At 40.5% G+C, this 22,220-nt stretch overlaps 1 protein-coding gene across 1 annotated transcript in view; it reads right to left on the minus strand.

The window, feature by feature from the left end:
* Positions 1 to 4,254: 4,254 nt before the first annotated feature.
* Positions 4,255 to 22,220, minus strand: part of LOC137321559 (collagen alpha-1(XIX) chain-like) — a 151,567-nt gene continuing 133,601 nt past the window's right edge. Inside the window, exons 39-41 of the mRNA XM_067983956.1 lie at positions 21,828 to 21,971; positions 14,517 to 14,594; positions 4,255 to 9,054 (exon numbers count right to left, since the gene is read on the minus strand). Of these exons, the coding sequence (XP_067840057.1) occupies positions 8,921 to 9,054; positions 14,517 to 14,594; positions 21,828 to 21,971 (356 nt within the window). The 3' untranslated portion in view covers positions 4,255 to 8,920. The remainder of the gene's footprint in view (positions 9,055 to 14,516; positions 14,595 to 21,827; positions 21,972 to 22,220) is intronic.

Genomic DNA, 22,220 nt, shown 5'->3' on the forward strand with positions numbered 1-22,220 from the left:
CCCCGTCCCTGGCCCTTGTCTCAGGTCGAAGCTGACTGTTTGCAACCCCAGCATCCTATTTCACCCTGAGCTGCGCTTTCCACCCCATCTAACTCTCCATCACAAAGACCACCCACTTCCACCTCTGTAACATGGCCCGTCTTATCCCCTGCCTCAGTCCATCTGCTGCCAAAACCCTCATCCATGCCTTTGTCACCTTCAGACTCGACTATTCCAATGCCCTCCTGGCCGGCCTCCCATCCAACACCCTCCATAAACTGCAGATCATCCAAACCTCCGCTGCCCATATCCTAACTGCACCAAGTCCTGTTCACCCTGCACCCCTGTTCTTACTGACCTACATTGATTCCCAGTCTCCCAATGCCTGCAATTTAAAATTTTCTTCATCATGTTGAAATCCCTCCATGGCCTCACCCTTCAGTAATCTTCTCCAGCCCCACAACCCTCCGAGAACTCTGCATTCCTCCAACCCTCGTCCCTATTACATCAACCACGTTTCGTCAGCCATCCAGGCTCTGTGCTCCGGAATTCCTCCCTAAACCTCTTTGTCTCTCCACCGCTCTCCCCTCCTTTAAGACTCTTAAAATCTTTGTCCAAGCTTTTAGTCACCCCATCTAATATCTCCTTTAGGGTCATAGATAGAATCATAGAAAATTTACGGCACAGAAGGAGGCCATTTGGCCCATCATGTCCATGCCGGCCGAAAATGAGCCACCCAACCTAATCCCACTTTTCAGCACTTGGTCCGTAGCCTTGTAGGTTACGGCACTTCAGGTACACATCCAAGTACTTTTTAAAAGTGATGAGGGTTTCTGCCTCTACCACCCTTTCAGGCAGTGAGTTCCAGACCCCCACCACCCTCTGGGTGAAAAGAAATTTCAGAAGGGTGGTGTGGGTCTGGAACTCTTTTTCTTTGGCTCGGTGTCGATGTTTGTTTCATTACGTTTCTGTAAAGCACCTTGGGATGTTTTTCTACATTAAAGGCACTATATAAATGCAAGTTGTTGTTGTTATCTCTAATCTTGATCGTAGCAAAGAGGAGGTTCAGACATTGCCCAATCTGTTCTGTCACATCATGCTTGTTAGATCCTTCATTCTCTGCACTTTAATATGTCTACTGTTGCTGAGGATATCCCTCCCATTGGCTTCAAGATGGGTGCTGCCAAACTTATCCTTTTCCTACGCTTCCTCTTCAGAATCTCATACACCCCCCAGTGCACTTTTCCTTCTCTGTTGCTATTGTTGAGCATTGGGGTTCCTCCTACTTTTTTCTCTCCAATTACTACCCAATTGTTCTTACATTGAACCCTTCTGAAGTTAAAGCCAGTGATCCTCTTACCTATGTTGCACACCTTAAGAATTCTACTTTGGTGAACCGTCTGTCGTTAGCTTGGTAACCTCCAAGTCTTTGCAGGGCTTCATACTGTTCACTTACCAACTTGACTTTGAACATAAGAACATAAGAATATAAGAAATAAGAGCACGGGTAGGCCATACGGCCCCTCGAGCACGCTCCACCATTCAATAAGATCATGGCTGATCTTCGACCTCAACTCCACTTTCCCGCCCGATTCCCATATCCCTTGATTTCCCCAGAGTCCAAAAATCCATCGATCTCAGCCTTGAATATACTCAACGACTGAGCATCCGCGGCCCTCTGGGGTAGAGAATTCCAAAGATTCACCACCTTCTCAGTAAAGAAATGTCTCCTCATCTCAGTCCTAAATGGCCAGCCCCTTATCCTGAGACTATGCCCCCTAGTTCTCCACTCCCCAGCCAGGGGAAAAAGTCTCTCAGCATCTACCCTGTCAAGCCCTTGGCTATTTGGTTTCCTCTCAAATTACCTTATTTATGATGAATCTTCCTCTGATTCTATTTTCTATCTAGGATTCCATTCTCTGTCCTTGTCTGTTCATTCTTTATGATCAACCTCCGTTTACCAGCCAACCCTATCCGCTAGATGCTGATTCCACTGTACATTCATCAATTTCCGTCAGATTTCATATCCTCAGTACTTATAACCTACAGGGCCCTCACAGCACAATGCCTGAATCATTGTATCTGGTTGTCCTGATAGGGTAGATAGAAACTATTTCCTCTGGTGGGAGAGTGTAGAACAAGGGGACATAACCTGAAAATTAGAGCTAGGCCATTCATGCGTGATACCTGAAGCACTTTGTTACAGAAAGGGTAGTGGAAATCTGGAATTCTCCCCCTAAAAGCTGTTAAGATTAGGTCAATTGAAAATGTCAAAACTGAGATTGATAGATTTTTGTTAGTCAAGAGTATTAAGGGTTATGGTATAAAGGCAGGTAGATGGCGTGAAGATACAGATCAGCCTTGATCTAATTGAATGGTTGAACAGGCTCGAGGGGCTGAATGGCCTCTTCCTGTTCCTATGTTCCTCCATGGCCTCTGATGAGTGGTGAAACTCTTGTTTCTTTCAATCTTTGCGGACGCAGCTACCATCTCATGTTTGATAGCTCCTCTCTTCGTCTGTTGGCAAATCCCGAGGGAGTCAATAAGACTGTAAATGAATTAAGAATACACAAGAACTCAATGGTATTTTTTAATATTCCCATAGATTACAGTGACTGTAAAATGAAAAGACTGGGCCAGGAATTGGCCTGAGCAGCGAGCACGTCACCCGCCCCTGGTAAGTAACTAACTCGCCCACAAACATTTTGCCGTCTAGAAGGCGTCAACTTGCTTCAGTTGAGAACTGCAAGAAGTGCAGCAGTGGGTCATGGGCTTCTCTGAGCTGAGAGAGTGGGGAAAGGATCTCTCTATCCCCTCAGCTTGAAACAGGCCATGCTGCGCGAACCAGGAAGTGAATTTGATTCACGAACCGCGCAAAGTAAGAACCAGGAAGTGCCAGATAAAATTAGTAAATGTACTATAACATCAGACAGAGAAAGCAAAATAAAGAAAGTCAGATTAAAAGACGGAGATAAAAGAGACAGAAAGAAAAAGCAAAAAATAAAAATTTAAAACTTTTTAATTAAAACATTTTTTTTTAAATGCCCAAAAACTATTAAAATCAGGAGGAATGAAACTCCACATTTGAAAGTTCTGACACCCAGCTCTCAGATTTTTTAAACAATTCTCTGACAGCTAAAAAAAACTCCTTCTGGCTGAATCCTGGTTTCATTAATTATACGTGAGATTAACATGATGGCAGGACAGGCTCTTAGCGCCAGTTAGAGCAACCCTAACTTTACCAGTCTATTTTAGTGGCTACTTACCGTGTTCCAGCAGCAAGTTCACGCTCCTCCAATGATTTCAATGGAGATCCAGCCAGCAAGCTGTCGATCCGCGGAGCTTTTAGATCAATGGTGAACCAGGAAGAGCAAGTTCCGGACTACCGCGTTTGACTGTGTAAGTGCGATCGCTGGAACTTGCTCTTCGATTTGCCCATTAATAACAGGGAGCGAGGTTAGGCTCACCGCTATTTTACGAGGCAATTTCCGGCCCAATATCTTTAAGGATTTTATCGTGTGTAAATATAGTTAAACTAGTCCTAAAGAGGTGGATAAAAGCAGGATCTGAATGAAGAACTCCAGGGTAAAATGAACAAACCACAAGTGAGATGGGAGGTTAGAAGAAACTTTTCACTGAGAGGGAAGTGGATACACGGAACTGATTTCCGGCAACAGAGGCTGATTAACTCCTTCAAAAAGGAGTCAGTTAAAAAACGGGTTGAAGGAGGGATTGATGGTTATTAGGGTGGGTATTGACTGAGACAATGGGCATGATTTTGACCCCGAGTCGGGAAGGGGCCAGTAGGGGGCGGGTCAAATTAGGGACAGGAAACCCGGAAGTACAGGTTTCCCGGACATACTTAGGATTTTGACGTAAGGATGTCTTTTATTTTTTTTTGTCGGTTTGCCGTCCGACTGACCGGCCTGACTGACAGGCCGGTCTCAGTCGGACGGGAGAGCAGCCAGGGAGAGGACGTGTTCGGGTAAGTCTTCAGGTAAGTCTTTGTTTGTATGATCATGCCCAATGAAATACTGGACGGGGTATAATGGTTCATGTGGCAAGGTTGAATGGCGCAGGTGTGAAGATGGATGAATATCCTAGCATTTCAATTGATTACCTTTGAAGATCAGGGTGTCATTACACAGAATGACCCAATGGGATCTTAGCAGAGAACCCTTACTCAGTACATCGATTACTGTGATGTATCACATGTTGCCACGTAATTTTCCTCCTTGAAAAGTGTTGGAATGTATATTCTATCAGACCAAGTCCCAGACTCTAAACCAGTAGGCAATTTATTTAAATGGACAGATAAATGAACAGTACACAGTATAATACAGTGAATCATACACTTCATAAAACAATAAATACCACTCACTTTCTCTCTATATGTAAACAAACAGAAGCTCACTTCTTATGCCATGAAAGCAGTTTCAAACTGGCCTAACTTCTTTGCTAGCTGGCACAAATGTAAGCACAAAACTATTTTTGCTGGCTGAAATGCAAGTGCACATGAAACACATGGTGCCTAGGAGAGTCTCCAGCAGCATAAGGCCAGGTACATCATTCAACATCCTTTGAGGATCTACTGAAGCAAAAGGCTGTATTTCCCATATCGATATTAAATGGATAGTCATTATTTGACAATGGCATTCGCTGCAGTATGAAATATCGGGGCCATTTAACTCAATTAGCACCTCAGATTCCCCTGTGATGCCTACTATGGTCAGTTTGTCTTATCTCTGAGTCAGATTTCACCCTTGAGAAATACCCTGTGTGACTGTGATTTTTTAACCACTCACTTGCTGTTTCAAGCGATAAAGAATCCAATCAAAAATTTAGCACAAAAAATATATTTTTTCACAATCCTTTTTTCACTCTATGTTCTTTAAGTTTATTATGTGTGTACATATATATATATATATAATACAGAAATCCTTTACTAAGGAATGAGTACAATTGCATCTCAATACATTTTTTATTAGAATGTTGTACAGAACTGAAAATAGTTCAAACAAAAATGCATAATTGATTGAAAATTAGAAGATTACTGAAGACTTCCATCAAATTGCATGTTAAAAAATTAAAACTGAATTAAACAAGGTAAAGAAAATAAGTCAATAACTGGTTTACATCAGAATCTAAACATGTACAGCATGAAACTCCTGTAGATATAAAAGTACCTCCTGCCCTAAAATCCCTACCAGTTCACAACATTCAAACAAAAATGTTGCTTTCCTTTGTCGTACTGCTTGATGTACTGAGCCATAGAGACCAGAAGTGTCCCCAGTTTGATCTCTGGTCTGTTACTGAGTTAATTGATCTCATCTAGGGTGGCAGGTGGGGTTGTATAACTGGCTTCAGTTCCCCAAGGCGGAGCAAAATAGCCTTGATTCCCACTCCTGGTCGCTATCAAGTGAGCCTTGCTCGAAAGTGCCCGGGTTTGCATGGACATGGGGTGAGGACAGAGTCAGGCCCAGCTGAACTCCATGGTCGATCAGCATCTAGGCTCAAATGCGTACAGCAGCTACTTGGACAAGGTACTGGAGGGTCCCCACCAACTGTGGCTCTGGACCCCAGCGTCTTTGGGAGAGGAGTGGAGATAATTGGAAAGGAAACAAAAAAAATGGACTTTCTTAAAGATGTGAGCTATCACCAAATGAGACAACAATGCGCGAATTGTTCAGATCATTAGTAAGGTAATCATTTCATGTAAGAGAGGAGAATAACTACATTCAGAATAATAAGAAAATTATACCAGCTAATTAATATTGCAAATAAATACATTATATAAACACCTATTAACACTGGCCCTCAAATGAGGTAGGACATTGTTGTCTGAGCTGTAAATCCATCTGGTATAAAAACATTTTTCTATAGAAATCAGCTGAATGTCTTGTTGACAAGAACAACCAAAAACAAACCATTCAAACAAATTGAACAATGTCTCGTTACGAAGGATTTCAAATAGCATCAACCAATCCAACAATCTTTTATACCACCTATAGACCCGAGTCTTGAATATAACTTCCTCTTTACAATCATGCAATTAAACAATACAAAGGTTTGGGCTATTATCCTTGAAATGAAATGCAAATCCACAAATTTAATAGATTTGTTGCTGGGTAAGTGGATATCTTCACAATGTGTCCTGCTTTTACAACCCAGTGACTGAGATGTAGCCACATTCATGACTGCAGCGAAAAAAAAAGCATAATTAAATGACATTAATAGCAAATCTTCTTGAGTATTTCCATATGCTTTTAAAAGAGCATTTACCAGCCTTAATCCTGAAATCATTTTTTACAGCAATTAGTGTGTTATTATGATTAAAGGACAATTCGAAATGACAGCATTTCTGCCTGTCTCTAGTAATCCCATGGAGGGGTACTCCCACACTCGATCCATCATTTTATAGGAATTTAGTGCAGGTTTGAAACATTACTGGAGAAGGATTGTATTAGAGCCAGACAGCATCAATCCTGCAATAGGGAGGGAGGAAGAAAGGCATAAATTAAAGCAAGCTGATGAATATTAAATTATTGTTGATTCCAATTTGTTTAAAACCTTGAATTTCAGGAATCTTAACAAAACATGAATTTTGGAAATCTGAACTAAAAATTGCAGAATTCTCACATTCACATTCTGCTACTTTCCCTTTCATTTTAGAGTCATGTTTAGCTAATCCTTTTTGTCTATCTAATCAGAGAATCATATAGCAAGAAGGAGGCCATTCGGCCAATCATGTCTGTGATGGCTCTTTGAAAGAGCTATCCAGTGCCTGACTTATAAGACAATTGTACAGCATACTGCACTTTACATCTCTTTAAGGCATTTTAAATTGAAACCATTAACCCGTTCTTTGTAAAAGTAGTTAATATGTTTATATTTTTGACCTATATTTGTTGTTCTCTCTTCCCTCTTTGTTTTGGTTGGCTCTACAAAGGGACTTCACCTGCTCAATCATGGCACAATTGACTTTAAATATTAACTTATCTTTCAGATGCTGTCTGGCCTGCTATGCATTGTTTTATTCCAAAAAAAAAGTCATGTTTAGAGACAGAGTCAGGATGGAATGCTCTTTTCATGAGGTACTTCTACTAACAATACATATTAAATATACACTTATTTCTTTAATCAAAATACTGTACAGCAGCAGATGAAGTTCACTCCTTAACATATAAGTAAGTTTTTCTAAAATTACAACATATACATCTCATTCAAGTAAACTGATAATATAAAAACAAACCAAAATTTAAGGGGGATAAAATCTGGCATAGTCAACAAATTTGAAGCAATAATTACAGTATACTGTTTACGTTTTCCACCAACTCAATCCAGCACTCAGATAGAAAATAACACTTATCACATGAGTATGAAAATAAAATGAAAGCAATTTTACAATTTATAAAAAATAAGATCTACCAGTTTTAATCACATTTGAATTAAATCGACATCTGTATTTAAAAGCTGGCAGTAAAAGAAGATCATGACAGTAGCTAATTAAATTTTGCTATGGTTAAATTAAAAGCTCAAAATATACACATAGCACCATTTGGAAAAGTCATTGTTCCACACAGTTCATATTAAAGGTTGCCACCACACACTGGCCCTATCAGTGCTAGTGCATTACGAGCATGGTAAGTTAAACAACAATAATGTTAAGCTAGCATATCTTTCAAAAAATAAGGACTTTTTGCTTTTTTTTGTTTAAATGATTCTCTTTGCATTTGACACAAACACTGTTATTAAAACTGAGAGAAAAACACACACAAGTACACCGTCATACAATTTCATTATTAAATTCTTTCAAGGCTCTTCATAACGGGGGAGTCCTTTAAAACAAAGCTCATGAGATGGAACTATTCAATAGCCATGCAATATATCCGACCAGCAGTAAAATCACATAGTTTACTATGTAATGTGTGTTTACAACAAAAAAAAATCCATCAGCTGGTTGACAGAAATAAATCTTTACAAAACGTTACCCATGGAAACAGAGTCAGAAAATGACACGCAGGAGATTGTTTAGTCCTTGACATCACCTTGCAATGAACCAAACTCGAAGTACAGTGACTGCAAAGAAAAGTTATTGAAGATAGAAATCCTATGTCTGATGTTATGATGATTCCATTTAGTCACTTGAAATTGCAGAACTGTAGCCATTAGGTAGAGGAGATTATTGATATATTTCAATAATCAATAATAATAATTAATACTTTTTAAGGGTGGCGGAAGCAGATTCAATAATAACTCTCAAAAAGGAATTGGATAAATACTTGAAGGGGGAAAATTTGGGGAAGGGCAGGGGAGTGGGATTAATTGGATAGTACTTTCATAGGGTTGGCACAGGCACGGTGGGCTGAAAGGCCTCCTTCTGTGCTGTATCATTCTATGTTTCTATAAATGTAGTAGTAATGTATGGAATGAGATGGGGGTAGATGTTTATTGCAAACAGCTATCACCCAGTTGAAACCATGTATTTCTTGTTGAAACATACTGAAAGGAGCTGAAATATTTTCAAAACCTATTTACCAAACAGATCCCCCACTTTACATGGAAAATACGTATTCGATATGTTCAAGAACAATTCAAGTAACAGAATCAAAGAACAAATATATCAGCCAGATATCCATATTTGTAAATGAAAACAATCTACTGCAGCTGCTGTCTCTCATGCTCGACACAACAGTTTTTCAATTAAATTGTAAATGTAACATTAGCAGTCAGATTGGGAGCACAATGGGACCGTGCTCTGAATGTGGATCGATTTGCACTTGATCTGCATACAGGAAACTATCCATTGAGTTTTGTAAATCACCAAAAAAAGGTGTGGGTACCTGTGCTGGTGAGGCCTCCACTAAACTGTAAAGTGTGTTAAATAAAACAGTTCAAAAACTGCTACACCTGAAATAGTTTCTGGTTAAAAGATGGACTTTTATCCTTGTACAGGTGGTTGTGCAAAGCTTGCATGAAAGAGACAGTCTGCAGGGTCACATCTTCCATTTTGTCCTGGAGGACCTGAGTTGCCCTGTGTACCTGGCGGACCTATGGTTCCCAATCCTGGCAAACCTGAAACACACAAGGAATGTAGTCAGGTATACGGTCACATGCTTCACCAGTGTTTGTGCATCAAACCACTGGACAGACAAAACCATTCCGACTGAAAAAATAATTTGAAATTCTTTAACGGCGTTCAAGTCCCATTCCAGAGATTTGAGCACAAAATCCAGGCTGACACTCCAGTGCAGTACTGAGGAAGTGCTGCACTGTTGGAGGTGCCGTCTTTTGGATGAGACCTTAAACCGAAGCCCTCTCGGGTGGGTGTAAAAGAAACCATGGCGTTATTTCGAAGAAGAGCAGGGGAGTTCTCCCCAGAATCCTGGCCAATATCCCTCAACCGATATCAATAAAACAGATTATCTGGTCATTTATGATATTGCTGTTTATGGGATTTGCTGTGCGCAAATTGGCTGCCACGTTTCCTACATTACAACAATGGCTACACTTCAAAAGTAATTAATTAGTTGCTTTGGGTGGGGAAGGGCGCGATGTAAATACAAGTTATTTCTTTCTGTTGACAAGATGGCAAACCAACTTTTAACTCTGCTTTTTAGCCAGCTAAAAAAATAACCTTTCTTAAAACCGAACTTGAACTAAATGAAGAGTGGGGGCAGGAAGGCAGGAGAAGAAACGTAAGGGGAAACCTTTAAACTTAAAAAAATAAGTTTAGAATAAATAGAATGGATAATCATAATTAGAAAAAGAGTAATAGTAAAGTTAAAATGCAAAAAAGGACAGAGTGCCAAGTTAGGCAAATGATAGAAAAGTGAGAGAATAGGAGCAAAGAAAAGTTGACTTTAACGAAAAAGAAAATGGCTGATCTGTGCCCTAACTCCATTTACCCGCCTTGGCTCCATATCCCTTAATACCTTTGGCAAGCAAAAATCTGTCGATCTCAGATTTGAAATTATTAATAGATGTTAGACTAACAGGTTTATAATTTCCTGGTTTCTCACTCTCACCTTTCTTAAATAATAGAGTTACAATTGCAATGTTCCTATCTAAAGGGATAATTGCTGAATTGAGAGAGCTTTGGAAATTATGGCTAAAACATCTGCAATTTCCTCATCTTCTTCATTTAAAATTCTGGGGTGGAAACCATCAGGTCCTGGAGATTTGTCAGTTTTTAGTGCCATTATTTTTTCTAATACTGTTTTCTTGCTTTTTTCAACTTTAGTGAGTTCCAGTCCTTGATTCATCATTACTTTCCCTGGAATGTCAGATACTTTCCCTGGAATGTCCTCTTCCTCTACTGTGAAGGCTGACTCAAAGTCATTATTCAACAAGTCTGCAATTTCCTCATTTTCATTTGCAATATTACCCACATCTGTTTTTAAGGGGGCCCACATTACCCTTGACTACCCTTTTTCTTCTAATATAATTGTAAAAACTTTTTTGCGTTAACCTTGCAAGTTTCTTTTTGTATTCCCTTTTTGCAGCTCTTACTACATTTTTTAAATCCTGCTTTGCTATTCTTTATATCTCTCTTAGTCCCCTTTTTGCACTTTTGTATGCTCTTTCTTTTAGCTTTATGTTATCTCTCACCTCTTTTGTTGACCATGGCTGTTTTATTTGGTAAGTAGAGCTCTTGCTCCTTCGGGCTGTATTAAGCTAATTTTTTTTTTGAACACCTCCCACAGTTCATCTGTAGTTTTACCCGATAACAGTTTTGACCAGTTTGCTGTCGTCAGTCTCTGTCTCATCCCATTAAAGTTAACCTTACCAAAATCTAAAACCTTAGTAATTGTGTTACGTTTCTCATTTTCAAACCTAACACTGAATTCAATCATTGTATTATGATCATTGTTAGATAAATGTTCCCTTACTGTTAGATTATTAACTCATTACTCATTACTAAATCTAGTATGGCCCTCTTGTTGGTTCTAGAACATTTTGTTCCAGAAAATGATCTTGAATCCAATCAAGAAATTTACCATCTTTCTGACTTGAGCTACTCTGCTCTTCCCAATTCAGATGAAAATTAAAGTCTCCCATTGAAACAACTCTGCTTTTGCTACAAGCCTCTCTAATCTCTGAATTAATACATTCTGCCACTTCATTGCTGCCATCAGGAGGCCTGTAGGTAACTCCCATTACAGTTTTAAGTCCTCTCTTATTCCTCAATTTTAACAATACAGTTTCCGCTGATTGCTTTACCTCACCTATATCCTCTCTTACCAATGTTATAATAGTATCTTTCATCATGTCATGGTTGAATAGCTAGTGTGTGTGGCCTGTGAGTTGTGGGTCGGTGGCTTGAAATCGTGGTAATGTGTAAGGGTGAGAGGAAGCATCAGGTTGGAAGAGTTGAGTACTGATGGAAAGAGTGAGTTTGTTGGTATGTGGGTGATGGGGGGTGTAGTGTGTGGTGCAGTTGGTAGGAGACGCCACTTGACAGTTGACCTCACTCACCTTGACCACTCAAGCCAAAGCATTGATCTTCTTCCTGCACTGTATTCATGTTCATGATGCTGTGTGCCTGGCATTGACTTCATCTCCTGCTGCCTCCCACTGCCTTTTGGATATATGTCTGGAGGGCCTCTTCCCCTCCTCCCCGCCCCCCCCCGGCTTCTGTCCACCTCTTGCACCAAGGTCTCTAGTGCATCAACAGAGAACCTTGGTGCACGCGCTCTCGCAGTCCTGGTACCAACTCAGATCGGCAGATTGGTGAGGTCAGGCGTGCAGATTGGAGGATGTGGGATTTAGTAGTGCGCAACCTTTATTCAATGTTTTAACAAAACTTATCAGTGTGTAATCATTGGGATGGGACCTGCATCTGTGTTTTACATGTGCGATATCTGATCTCCGTTCAGACTCCGTGCTGACAATAGACTGTTATTTTCAGCAAATAACAGATACCAGCTACCTTTAAGAGATTTCTAAGAAACATCCTCCCTTTAAGAGATTGAGCTCCCCTGGTGGTGGAAAGTGTGAATTGCATTGATTCCACACGCATGACCTGGAATGGAACGCTGATTGCAGGTAAGTCCTCGGGTGGGCCAAAACTTGCATCCTGCCTGCGCAGGGATCATTGGGCGCGAGTTAATAACACATCACGTTACCTGCATCCAAAATTGGCCCTTATCCAATATTTTTCCCCCCTTATAACCTGGAATATTTAACTCCCAATCATGACCAGCTTGCAGCCATGTCCCAGTAATGGCCACCACGTCATGCCCTCTGAACTGTATTTCAGCCTCTAATTAATTCAATTTATTTCGTATATTCCCTACCTTAGTATATAAAAATCTTATTTGGGCAAGAGACCCTAGCCTGTCCTTCTACCCTGATGCTGTATTTTTCTTATTTGTCACTCCTGCTGTAACTACTTTAATTATTTTAATATTCCCTTCACCTGGAGTATCTATATCACTGTTGGTGACCTGAACTCTGCTCTTATTCTTTTTTAAAATCTTTAAACTATCATTTTTACTATTGTTTCAGACTGAGCCGCCCCCCCACCCCCCCATTTAAAGTCCTATTTACCACCCTATTTGTCCTTCCCGCTAGGACCTTGGTCTCAGCCTGGTTCGGGTGGAACCCGACCCAGCAGTACAGCTTCTTCCTGTCCCAGTACTGGTGCCAGTGTCCCATGAAATGGCACCCCTCCTTCCCACATCAATCTTTCAGCCACACATTCACCTTCCTGATCTGTCTATCCCTATGCCAATTAACATTAGGCACGGGTAGTAATCCTGAGATTACCACCCAGACAGTCCTGCTTTTTAATTTAGTTCCTAGCTTCTGATACTCCTCCCTGTTTTTCCCCTATGTCATTGGTCCCAACATGGACCACGACAACTGGATCTTCCCCCTCCCTTTTTAAGCTCCTCTCCAGCTGCTCCGAAATATCTTTTACCCTTGCAACAAGTAGGCAACACACCCTTATAGACTCTCGGTCGCGACTGCAGAGGACACTATCTATCCCCCTAATTATTGAATCCTCTATAACCTACAACCTTTCTATTTTGCTCTTCCCCCTTTGGACTGCCTCCTGCTCCACGGTGCCATGGTTAGCATTCTGGCTGTCCTCCCTGCAGCCTACATCTTTATCCTCACAGGTAGCAAGTACATTGTACCTGTTGGATAGGACCAGTGTCTGCAGGACTTCCTTCTCTGCCTTCCCTAGGATCCCCCTGCCCTGCTGATTGACAGTCACACTCTCCATTTCCTGCACTTGTGCTTTCCTCTGAGGTGTGACTGTACTCTGGAGCAAACTATCCAGAAATTCCTCCCCCTTCCTTATGTATCGGAGTGTCTCTAACTCACATCCAGCTCAAAGACTCTGAGCTGGAGTGTCTCAAGGTAGAGACATTTCCCGCAGATGTGACAATCTGGGACAGTCCCGCTGTCCACAACTCCCACATATTACAGCCTATGCTGATATTATTATTCTTTATTTATTTATTGTTAGCTCTAGTTTATTTCTAGCGATAATAGACTCACTTGAGATCTAGATTATATTTAGTAGATGGATTTAGCTTGTTTTCAAATTAATTAGTAAGTTAATTATGTTATTGATTTAATTATTTATTTACTTAATCATTTAAAGTTGATGGATTGGTTTATAGTTTAAATTATATACTAAATTAAAAACTTAACTTAAATTATATACTAAATAAAACACTTAGCTCAATTATATACTAAATTAAACACTTAACTCAAGTATATACTAAATTAAACACTTAGCTCAATTATATAGTAAATCAAGCACTTAGCTCAATTATATGCTAAATTAAACACTTAGCTCAACTATATACTAAATTAAACACTCAGCTCAACTATGTACTAAGTTAAACACTTAGGGGCAATTCCTCGGGCTCCGCTGCTCCTCCCTCTGCTCTGACGTCACTTTTTCAGATTCAGGCTCCGCTCACGCCCCTCCTGCCCCGTGCTTTAAGTGCTCTGCCCAGCCGTTCCTCCCGTCCCTCTCTTTAAGCCTAGGCAAACTTTACCATGCATGACCAGGTCCGGGTTTCAAAGGAATCTTTCCTGTTTCTTTGTTTTTATCCTTCTCTTTATTCATTCTTGAAATGTGGGCGTCGCTGATAAGGTAGGCATATATTGCCCAACCCGAGAGTTGGAGAGGGTTGGCAAGTCTTGGGTTACAACTAGTGTATTAGAGGTTCTCTTGGTAGTTCATTGGGCAGGCTGTTGTGGAGTGATGGTTTGGGGAGGACTGGAGAATTGGCAGCAACAATCACAGAAAATTACCTTGCAATATAATTTAATTTTTCACAGGTAGTAGGCGAGAGCTGACAACTGGTTTGCCCAGTTGAAACAGACAGTGGATGTCAGGACAAATCATGTCCCACATGGATATATAAGCAGTGGACCTTGTAATGAAGAGCTTCAGAAGCCCATGAATCTGTACCCCACCAAGGGTCAGTGCTTTGAGGTACAGGAGAGAGAAAATGAAGGAAAATTAGAAAAAGAGCCACTCAAGGTTTAACTTAAGTGCTACTTCATACCTGGAGGGCCACGTGGACCAATATTACCAGGAAGTCCGATGCCAGGTTCGCCTCTTTCACCTTTCTGACCTCTGTAACCTGTGCATAATAAACACAAAGCTTAACATCAGTAGAACAGTGTTGGTTCTTGTAAATATCCATCACGTGTGAATAGGAAACTTTACTCTGTTCGGAGTTTAGGAACTAATGATAATTTACTCCTTGTTGAATCGTATATATCTAAGGCAGGATTTCCCTTTGGATGATGGGCTTTTGAGGCAGTGAAGCACTCATGCATTGATCCCTTAAACCATAGCCGTGAGCAAATCTACTGCAGGTTCACCACAGCATGCTGGCTCTTAAGACTCTGGAATTTCTGGTTGGACAATGTCATAACCAAAGACAATGTGAAAAAATCTCTTCAGCCTGTAATTATTGTTATTATTCCAATAGTTGAACACATATATAGCTGGCTGGGAGCTCAAACTGCCTGTACTAGCGACTCAAAGAAGATGAATTTCTTCCTTTATACCAAAACCTCATCAACAACCCCTAAATCTCTATAAAGGCTGTAGTGATCTGAGGCTTGAGTACTGCCAGATTATCTGGGGGTGGAGGAGGAGTTCCAGCACATTTCTTGCATCCTTGGACAGGATATAAGAAAAGAATTGTCACCTGATCCTTTCCTTCGTTCTAGACACCAATGCAGCTATCTTGCTTCTCTCTGTTTTACTGGAATTATTATGATCATTGCTGTTCTGCACCTCCTTTCTTGCTCCTCCTAAACTCTAAATATGTCACCCCTACATCCTCACTGTGTTGAAATCCCTAACTCTAACTATAGGATGAGTTAGAGTCTCCTACTCTAACTCATCCTGTACCAGGACCTTAATACATTAAACTCCCTCGGTCTTCTCTTCTTCTTACAGGCTGCAGGCTTTTGAACCCAAGTTATGTGTCACCTAGACTCTACTTCTTGATTTACCTTGTATTCTTTCCTACTTTTTTGATGGTGTCCTGTAGTGTGGGGCCTGGCCCTTCACCTTCGTGTCACAAATAAAAAGGATTGAACTAGACATTTGCTGCAGTTTTACTGGCAAGCAAATGTTTTATAACAAGAGCACTGAGCAGTTTCTCTGTACAGTATTTGTTGTGAAATGTTCTCAGTTCTTAAAAAAATGAGATGTATGTATTCCAAGTTCACCTGTTGACTGAACTAGTTTCCAATATTAATAAATGAGAAAAGTTAGTTTTGTGAGTCTTTTAAAAAAAAATCACATCCACATGTGACATAACAACAACAACTTGCATTCATATAGCGCCTATAACTTAGTAAAATGTCCTAAGGCACTTCACAGGAGCATTATCAAACAAAATTTGACACTGAGCCACATAAGGAGATATTGGGACAGGTGACCAAAAGCTTGGTCAAAGAGATAGGTTTTAAGGAGCCCCTTAAAGGAGGAGAGAGAGGTAGAGAGGCGGAGAGGTTCACGGAGGGAATTCCAGAGCTTAGGGTCTAGGCAGCTGAAGGCACGGCCGCCAGTGGTGGAGCGATGGAAATCGGGGATGCGCAAGAGGGCAGAATTGGAGGAGGTTACAGCGATAGGAAGAGGCGAGGCCGTGGAGGGATTTGAAAACAAAGATGAGAATTTTAAAATCTAAGTGTTGCTGGGCCGGAAGCCAATGTAGGCCAATGATGGGTGAACGGGACTTGGTGTGATATGGGCAGCAGAGTTTTGGATGAGCTCAAGTTAACGGAGGGTGCTAACAGGACAAGGTTTAGCATGAGAATATGTGGGTAGCTTAATCATTCAATAATGTCAAAGCACTGACTCCTGCCTGATCTTGAAGCAGGACTTAGTTTGGAAGGAATGATAAGTTTGAATGACTCCACAAGAAACTGACAAAGAAGCAAAGTTGAAAAATTCATGGCATTTACTAAAAAAAAATCAAAAAATATAGAGCAAAGTTTTTGATGATATGAAAAACAGAACACCTCGAGAAAATAGTCCAATAATCATAATCCAGGAAAATGGTGATAATTCTTAGAATATCCTCTTCAGGTAAAAAGTAACACCAACAGATAGATTGTACGTCAAGGATGTGCCAGGGAGAATCTCCCACCATGGGAAAAAGTGATTGTTCTGCTATGTGGGACAACCAAAGCTCAGGAAGTAGAACTAGAACTGGGACATCAACAAAGCTTGTCTGGCAAGCAGCCCAGTACCAACAAGAGTCTTGAATACTTTAGGAATCCAAACTACTCTTCTTCGTCGGGTTGTCCACGTGGTCTGAGCACAATTGTATTTCCACCATCAATGAATAGAAAGGTCCTCTTCATGTTATTGGAGTCCCCAGATATATTTTTTAAAAATGTATCAAGGGTATGCCTCATCGCTCTTCCTTTTCATTTTGCCTTTCTTTCCTGAAAGGGAAATAAAAAGGATTTTTCGTGCGACTGTATTAAAGCATAATTTAGTTTAACAAAGGTTAAAGTATGGCTGAGGAAGGAGAGCTTGGATAATGCAGAGAAACTGTTTTACCTATTACAGTAATAGCTGAAGATAGGCTGTGTTTTTCCATTATTACATTGATTATTACGATTTTGTTTTTAACTGAGGAGCCTACGTGAAGGGCCACAGCCCATAGCGCAGAACATCACCCGGCAAGGTTGATAAGTGTAGGAGACAAGACAAGATTAATCAAGAAGTAAAGCTTGCTTTAAGAGCTATAGATTCTAGGAAAGGCAACCCGAGGGAGATAAGGACTTCTACAATTTTGAGATCCAGGGAAAGAATGACTCGGCGTAGAAGATAGTCCGATGAATCTGGATTTCAGCACAATGAAGATGTAAGGAAGAGTGTGTAAGGTGATATATATGGAGCTTAGGAGGAAAAAGAGAGGAAAATTCAGAGGAGCAATGACCACAGTAATATTCATAAAATAAAAATGTTGCGATGGACAGAGGGGTTAAAGATTGGAAGCCAGAGGAGAGACAACCAGCTTTTTCTGTACCATTGCCTACCATTCCTTAATGTGGAAAAAATGTTTTACTTCAAATACTGGGGGAAGAACTGCTTAAAATGTTTTTGAAAAAAGGTTTCTCAATATCATTCTGTGACAGAGAGAAGATTTCTTAGCATGCATGTGTCTGTGATGTGTATGGCTAACTGACACATTTGCTTTCTATGGCCAGACCAGGATTTTGAGAACAAGCCTGTGAGGAGGGTTTAGTTATTATCCATTAAGCTGTGCTGCCAATGCCCTTTTGTCTCTCAGAAATGAACTGTGTACATGAGGAAACCATTCCAGTTTAAAATCTAAGATGCAGAGTATCAAAGTCATTCTGAAGCTTTCTAAAATCTCCCAGAGCCCTGTTTCCAAAGGTTACCTCTCAGGCACTTTGTGACGACTTTCTTTTAGAGGTGTAAAGAGAGGCCAAAAAAGTTACTGTTTAAAAGACCCTTCGCAAACCTCGGTCAGACGGTGTGAAGAGGGCCAACAGTAGAATATTGAAGTATGTGTAGGTGTAAGGTCTGTAGATTCTGGAGGACAAGACATGCAATTGAACATCTGAGCTTCCCTCAGTCTTGGTACTTTAAGACCAGTGTTCTTTTCTCCATGATGTAATTTTTTTGGATTCAGGAAAGCCCCATAAATCACCAACATCCAGTTAGAGACATAATTAGGTCTTGAAGAAATCGTCCATCTTTGCTGTAACCTTGAAATACTGGGAAATCTGCATTTTGATGCAAGACAGATTTCAGATGCAACTTGTGAAAACTCTTTTCCATAAAGTATGGATTTTGGTGTGAACCACCTATGAATTTCCTTGGAAAGAAAAATCAATTGATGGCTCTTTCCAACAAGACTTTATGAGTCGTGTGCTTGATCATGCAATTTGTAAAAATGAAGCTTTATTCTACTTAAGCTTCACAACATAGCTTGTGGAGCACATCCATAATGTTGACGTAATTGCCATAAAAGGTTTTATATCTATATAATATATTAAATTTGCTATTTAGAGTGCGTCGTCCTTATTTGGGCATCAGCCTAAGGTGGTCTCTCAATCGGATTTTCCCACTATAAAGCTACCATCATTAGATGGATCTTCACAAGTTCCAGATCCTCATACCCATACCCACAACAGCATTATTCAGAGAGCCGCACAGCTCCAGGACACGGTCCCATTCCTACTCTTCCTCCTGTAACAGTAAGTTTGGAACTGCTACTCACCATTTTCTTCTTCACTTCCTTCATTTCCCCCGTTGTACATTTTAAGTAAATGATTCATGAACCTTTTGAATGTTTGTCTCTCTGAGCGCTCGATTCTGTAGACTGTTTCTGCCACCACCCCCACATTTTCTTTCCCTTCAGGGTTTCCTGCCACCTCTGAGTGCTCGACTCGTCACGACTTGCTGCATTTGAGTTTTATCCTGACTTTTTAGTTCCTACGTTTGGCAGTCTGCCATGGTCTGTCTCTCTCACTGATTGATTGTGAAGGCTATTCCTGTCATCTCCCTCTGCCTCACAGGAAACATTTCCCTCCCTCCAGGGCTTCATGCAGCAGACGATTGCTTGCTAAAATGCTCGCTCTACCACGATTTGCCTTTTTTTTTGTAAAAAAAAATCTTTTGACTCGTTCTGGCTGCTGTTTTTTCGTTGTTGCAGTCTCTGTCTCGCTGAACAATTGATTCTGTAGGCTGTTCCTGTCACCTCCGCTCACTCTATGGGACCTGAGTTTCCTCTGCAGCCTTTGAGTGGATGCTCTGGCTTCTCTGTCTCTGAGTTTCACACACTGATTCATTCTGCTGGAGATATTTCCTAGACTGCAAGCTCCATTACTCCTGTCCCTGCTTACGGTCTGTCAGTTGCTCAGATACACAGTTGACAACTTGATAAACATGCAGTTTCCAACATGGGAGTCACCAGGGGAGATCCACTATATATAAAGTCGTATTCACTAGAACTAATCGTACGCTATTTAACATCTTAAAACCTTTTATAATGTTGCGTCTTTCTGCTTCAGTGTATACAGTCCTAGATTTTCTTTTACAGTCTTGTCATAACTATATTCTCTCATCCCTGGTAATATTTTGTGAATCTACATTGCACCTTTTCCATGGCTCGAATGTACTTTCTTTAATGGGGCACTGAAAACTGCACTTAATACTCCAACCGGGTCCTAATGAGTGTCTTGGACAGATTTATCACTTCCTTTTGTACTCAATGCTCCGATATACAAGACACAGAATTCCACTGGCCCTTTTTATAGTTTTTTCCACCAGAATAAGCTGCTTCTAAAGTCTGTGCACCCACACCCTGCTCCTGTGTTGCATTGGGAGTTTTAGCATTGATGGTATATTTCCATCTTTGTTATTTTTCGCATAATGGAATATTTCACACTTATCTACATTGAACTGCAATTGCCACATATCTGCTACTCCTCTAACCTGTCATCCTATAAATGCCTGCATTTTTCCTTACAGTTTACCATGCCCCTAAATTTGGCATCATCAGCAACTTTTGATACTTGCTCTATGCCATGTCCAGATTATTTATGAATATGGAGAACAAGAGAAAGCACATTACATTTCATGTTGCTACTTTCCCTTTAATGCCATCGGCCTTAATCGTCACAAGTCTTTTATGTGGAACTTTATCAAAACCTTTCTGAAATTCTAAATACACAACATTCATTTGTCTGTATGCTCAGTCATTTCTATGAAGAAGTTGATTACATTAGACCCGCCCTTTATAAATCTGTGTCCTTGATTCGCTCATTTCTCTCTGAGTGTTGACTAATGTTACCCCTTATTATGGTCCCTAGCAGTTTTCCTACCACTGATATGAGGCTAACTGGTTTAAATCTGTTTCCCCTTTTTGAACAGGGGCCTAAGTTACTTTATCACTAACCTCACTAGCATTCTGGGGTGTACACCATCTACGCCTGGTGACTTATCAATTCTAAGTCCCGTTAACCCTTTGATGCCACTTCCCTGTTAATATTTATGTTAACAACCTGAAGGATTCATTGTGCAGAGTGCATGCTCTACTGTTGTACCTTCATCTGTGTCATCGATTGTTTTCTTTGTTGATTTGCACTTTTGAAAACTATGAACAAATAGAGTTAATAAAAAAAACTGAACTGTTCATGACTAGTTCCTTTTGTTATATTTAGAACTATATTAAAATGCAATTTTCTTTTGTGTTTGAATTGCTACATCATGTGCTCCACGTTAAGCCTATGAATTCTTTATGATCTATTTGTTCACAACAATCGGCGAGACCATGCAGACGCTGCGACAACGGATGAACGGACACCGCGCAACAATCGCCAAACAGGAGGGTTCCCTCCCAGTCGGGGAACACTTCAGCAGTCATGGACATTCATCCACCGACCTTCGGGTAAGCGTACTCCAAGGCGGCCTTCGAGACACACGACAACGCAAAATCGTCGAGCAGAAATTGATAGCCAAGTTCCGCACCCATGAGGACGGCCTCAACCGGGATCTTGGGTTCATGTCACGCTACACGTTACCCCACCAGCGAACAAATGTTATCTGTTTTTAATATAATGGGTCATTTGCTGGCTCTCTCTGCCTTCCGGATGTTTCTGCCTCTCTCTGTGTTTTTTTTTCTCTGTTTTTTTTCCCTGTTTGTTTTTTTATTGAATGTGTATTCGGAGGTTCTGCAGGTAACACCTCTCTGTCTGAACACGGTGATTGCCTTGGCAACGGGCAGTTGCAGGGGCAGTCTGTAAACACCATTTATTATTGTTCAATATGTATAAATGCGTAGGCTTCAAGGAGATCTTGAAACATTTGCCTGAGGAAGGAGAAAATCTCCGAAAGCTTGTGAATTTAAAATAAAATTGCTGGACTATAACTTGGTGTTGTAAAATTGTTTACAATTCACAACAATCAGAAGACCAGCATATTGTTATTCAGAGTTCTGTCGTGGAGTTTTGAAATCAGTCCATCGCCATGTGATGGCTATACGTGGTAGTGTAAAATGAAACCTTATTAAATGGAACAGTTCTCAGTGATGAAGCTGTTCCTACAATTCTATTACATGCTTCTCATTGAATTTATCATTTTCTCTACTACTTCTCATTCCTGCCACTAGAGGACTCTATGCTCTCTCAATTAGCCCGGTCAGCACACAATATGAAATCAATGCAAATAAACTGTTACGTAATTTTTTACTTGTTAAGAATATTTTCTTTTCTGTTGCAAACTAGTACACTATTGTCAATTCAGAATATGAATGACTACACTGGGCAACTGTAAAAATGTCAACATGCTTATTATTTTGGATAAATCTTGCCTCTGGCTCCTTGTGGTCCAATCTCTCCTCGAGGCCCTGGTAGCCCAGGTAGGCCATCATTTCCGGGTGGCCCTGCTACGCCCGATTTGGCTTGAGCAGCCAACATTGCAGCAGGAGACTTCAGTTTATAGTGGGCAAGTTTCTCTGGAAAGGAAAATCAGATACAACAGCAAACTGTATTATTCCATCATTAAATAACAATGTCCATTTATTTACATAGGAACAGGAATAGACCATTCAGCCCCTCGAGCCTGTTCCACCATTAAATTAGATCATGGCTGATCTGTATCGTAACTCCATCTCCCCGCCTTGGTTCCATAACCTTTACTACCCTTGCCTATCAAAAATCTATCAATCTCAGTTTTGAAATTTTCAATTGACCCCCAGCCTCAA

Source organism: Heptranchias perlo, chromosome 5 (genome assembly GCF_035084215.1).
Source record: "Heptranchias perlo isolate sHepPer1 chromosome 5, sHepPer1.hap1, whole genome shotgun sequence".
Taxonomy (NCBI): Eukaryota; Metazoa; Chordata; class Chondrichthyes; order Hexanchiformes; family Hexanchidae; genus Heptranchias; species Heptranchias perlo.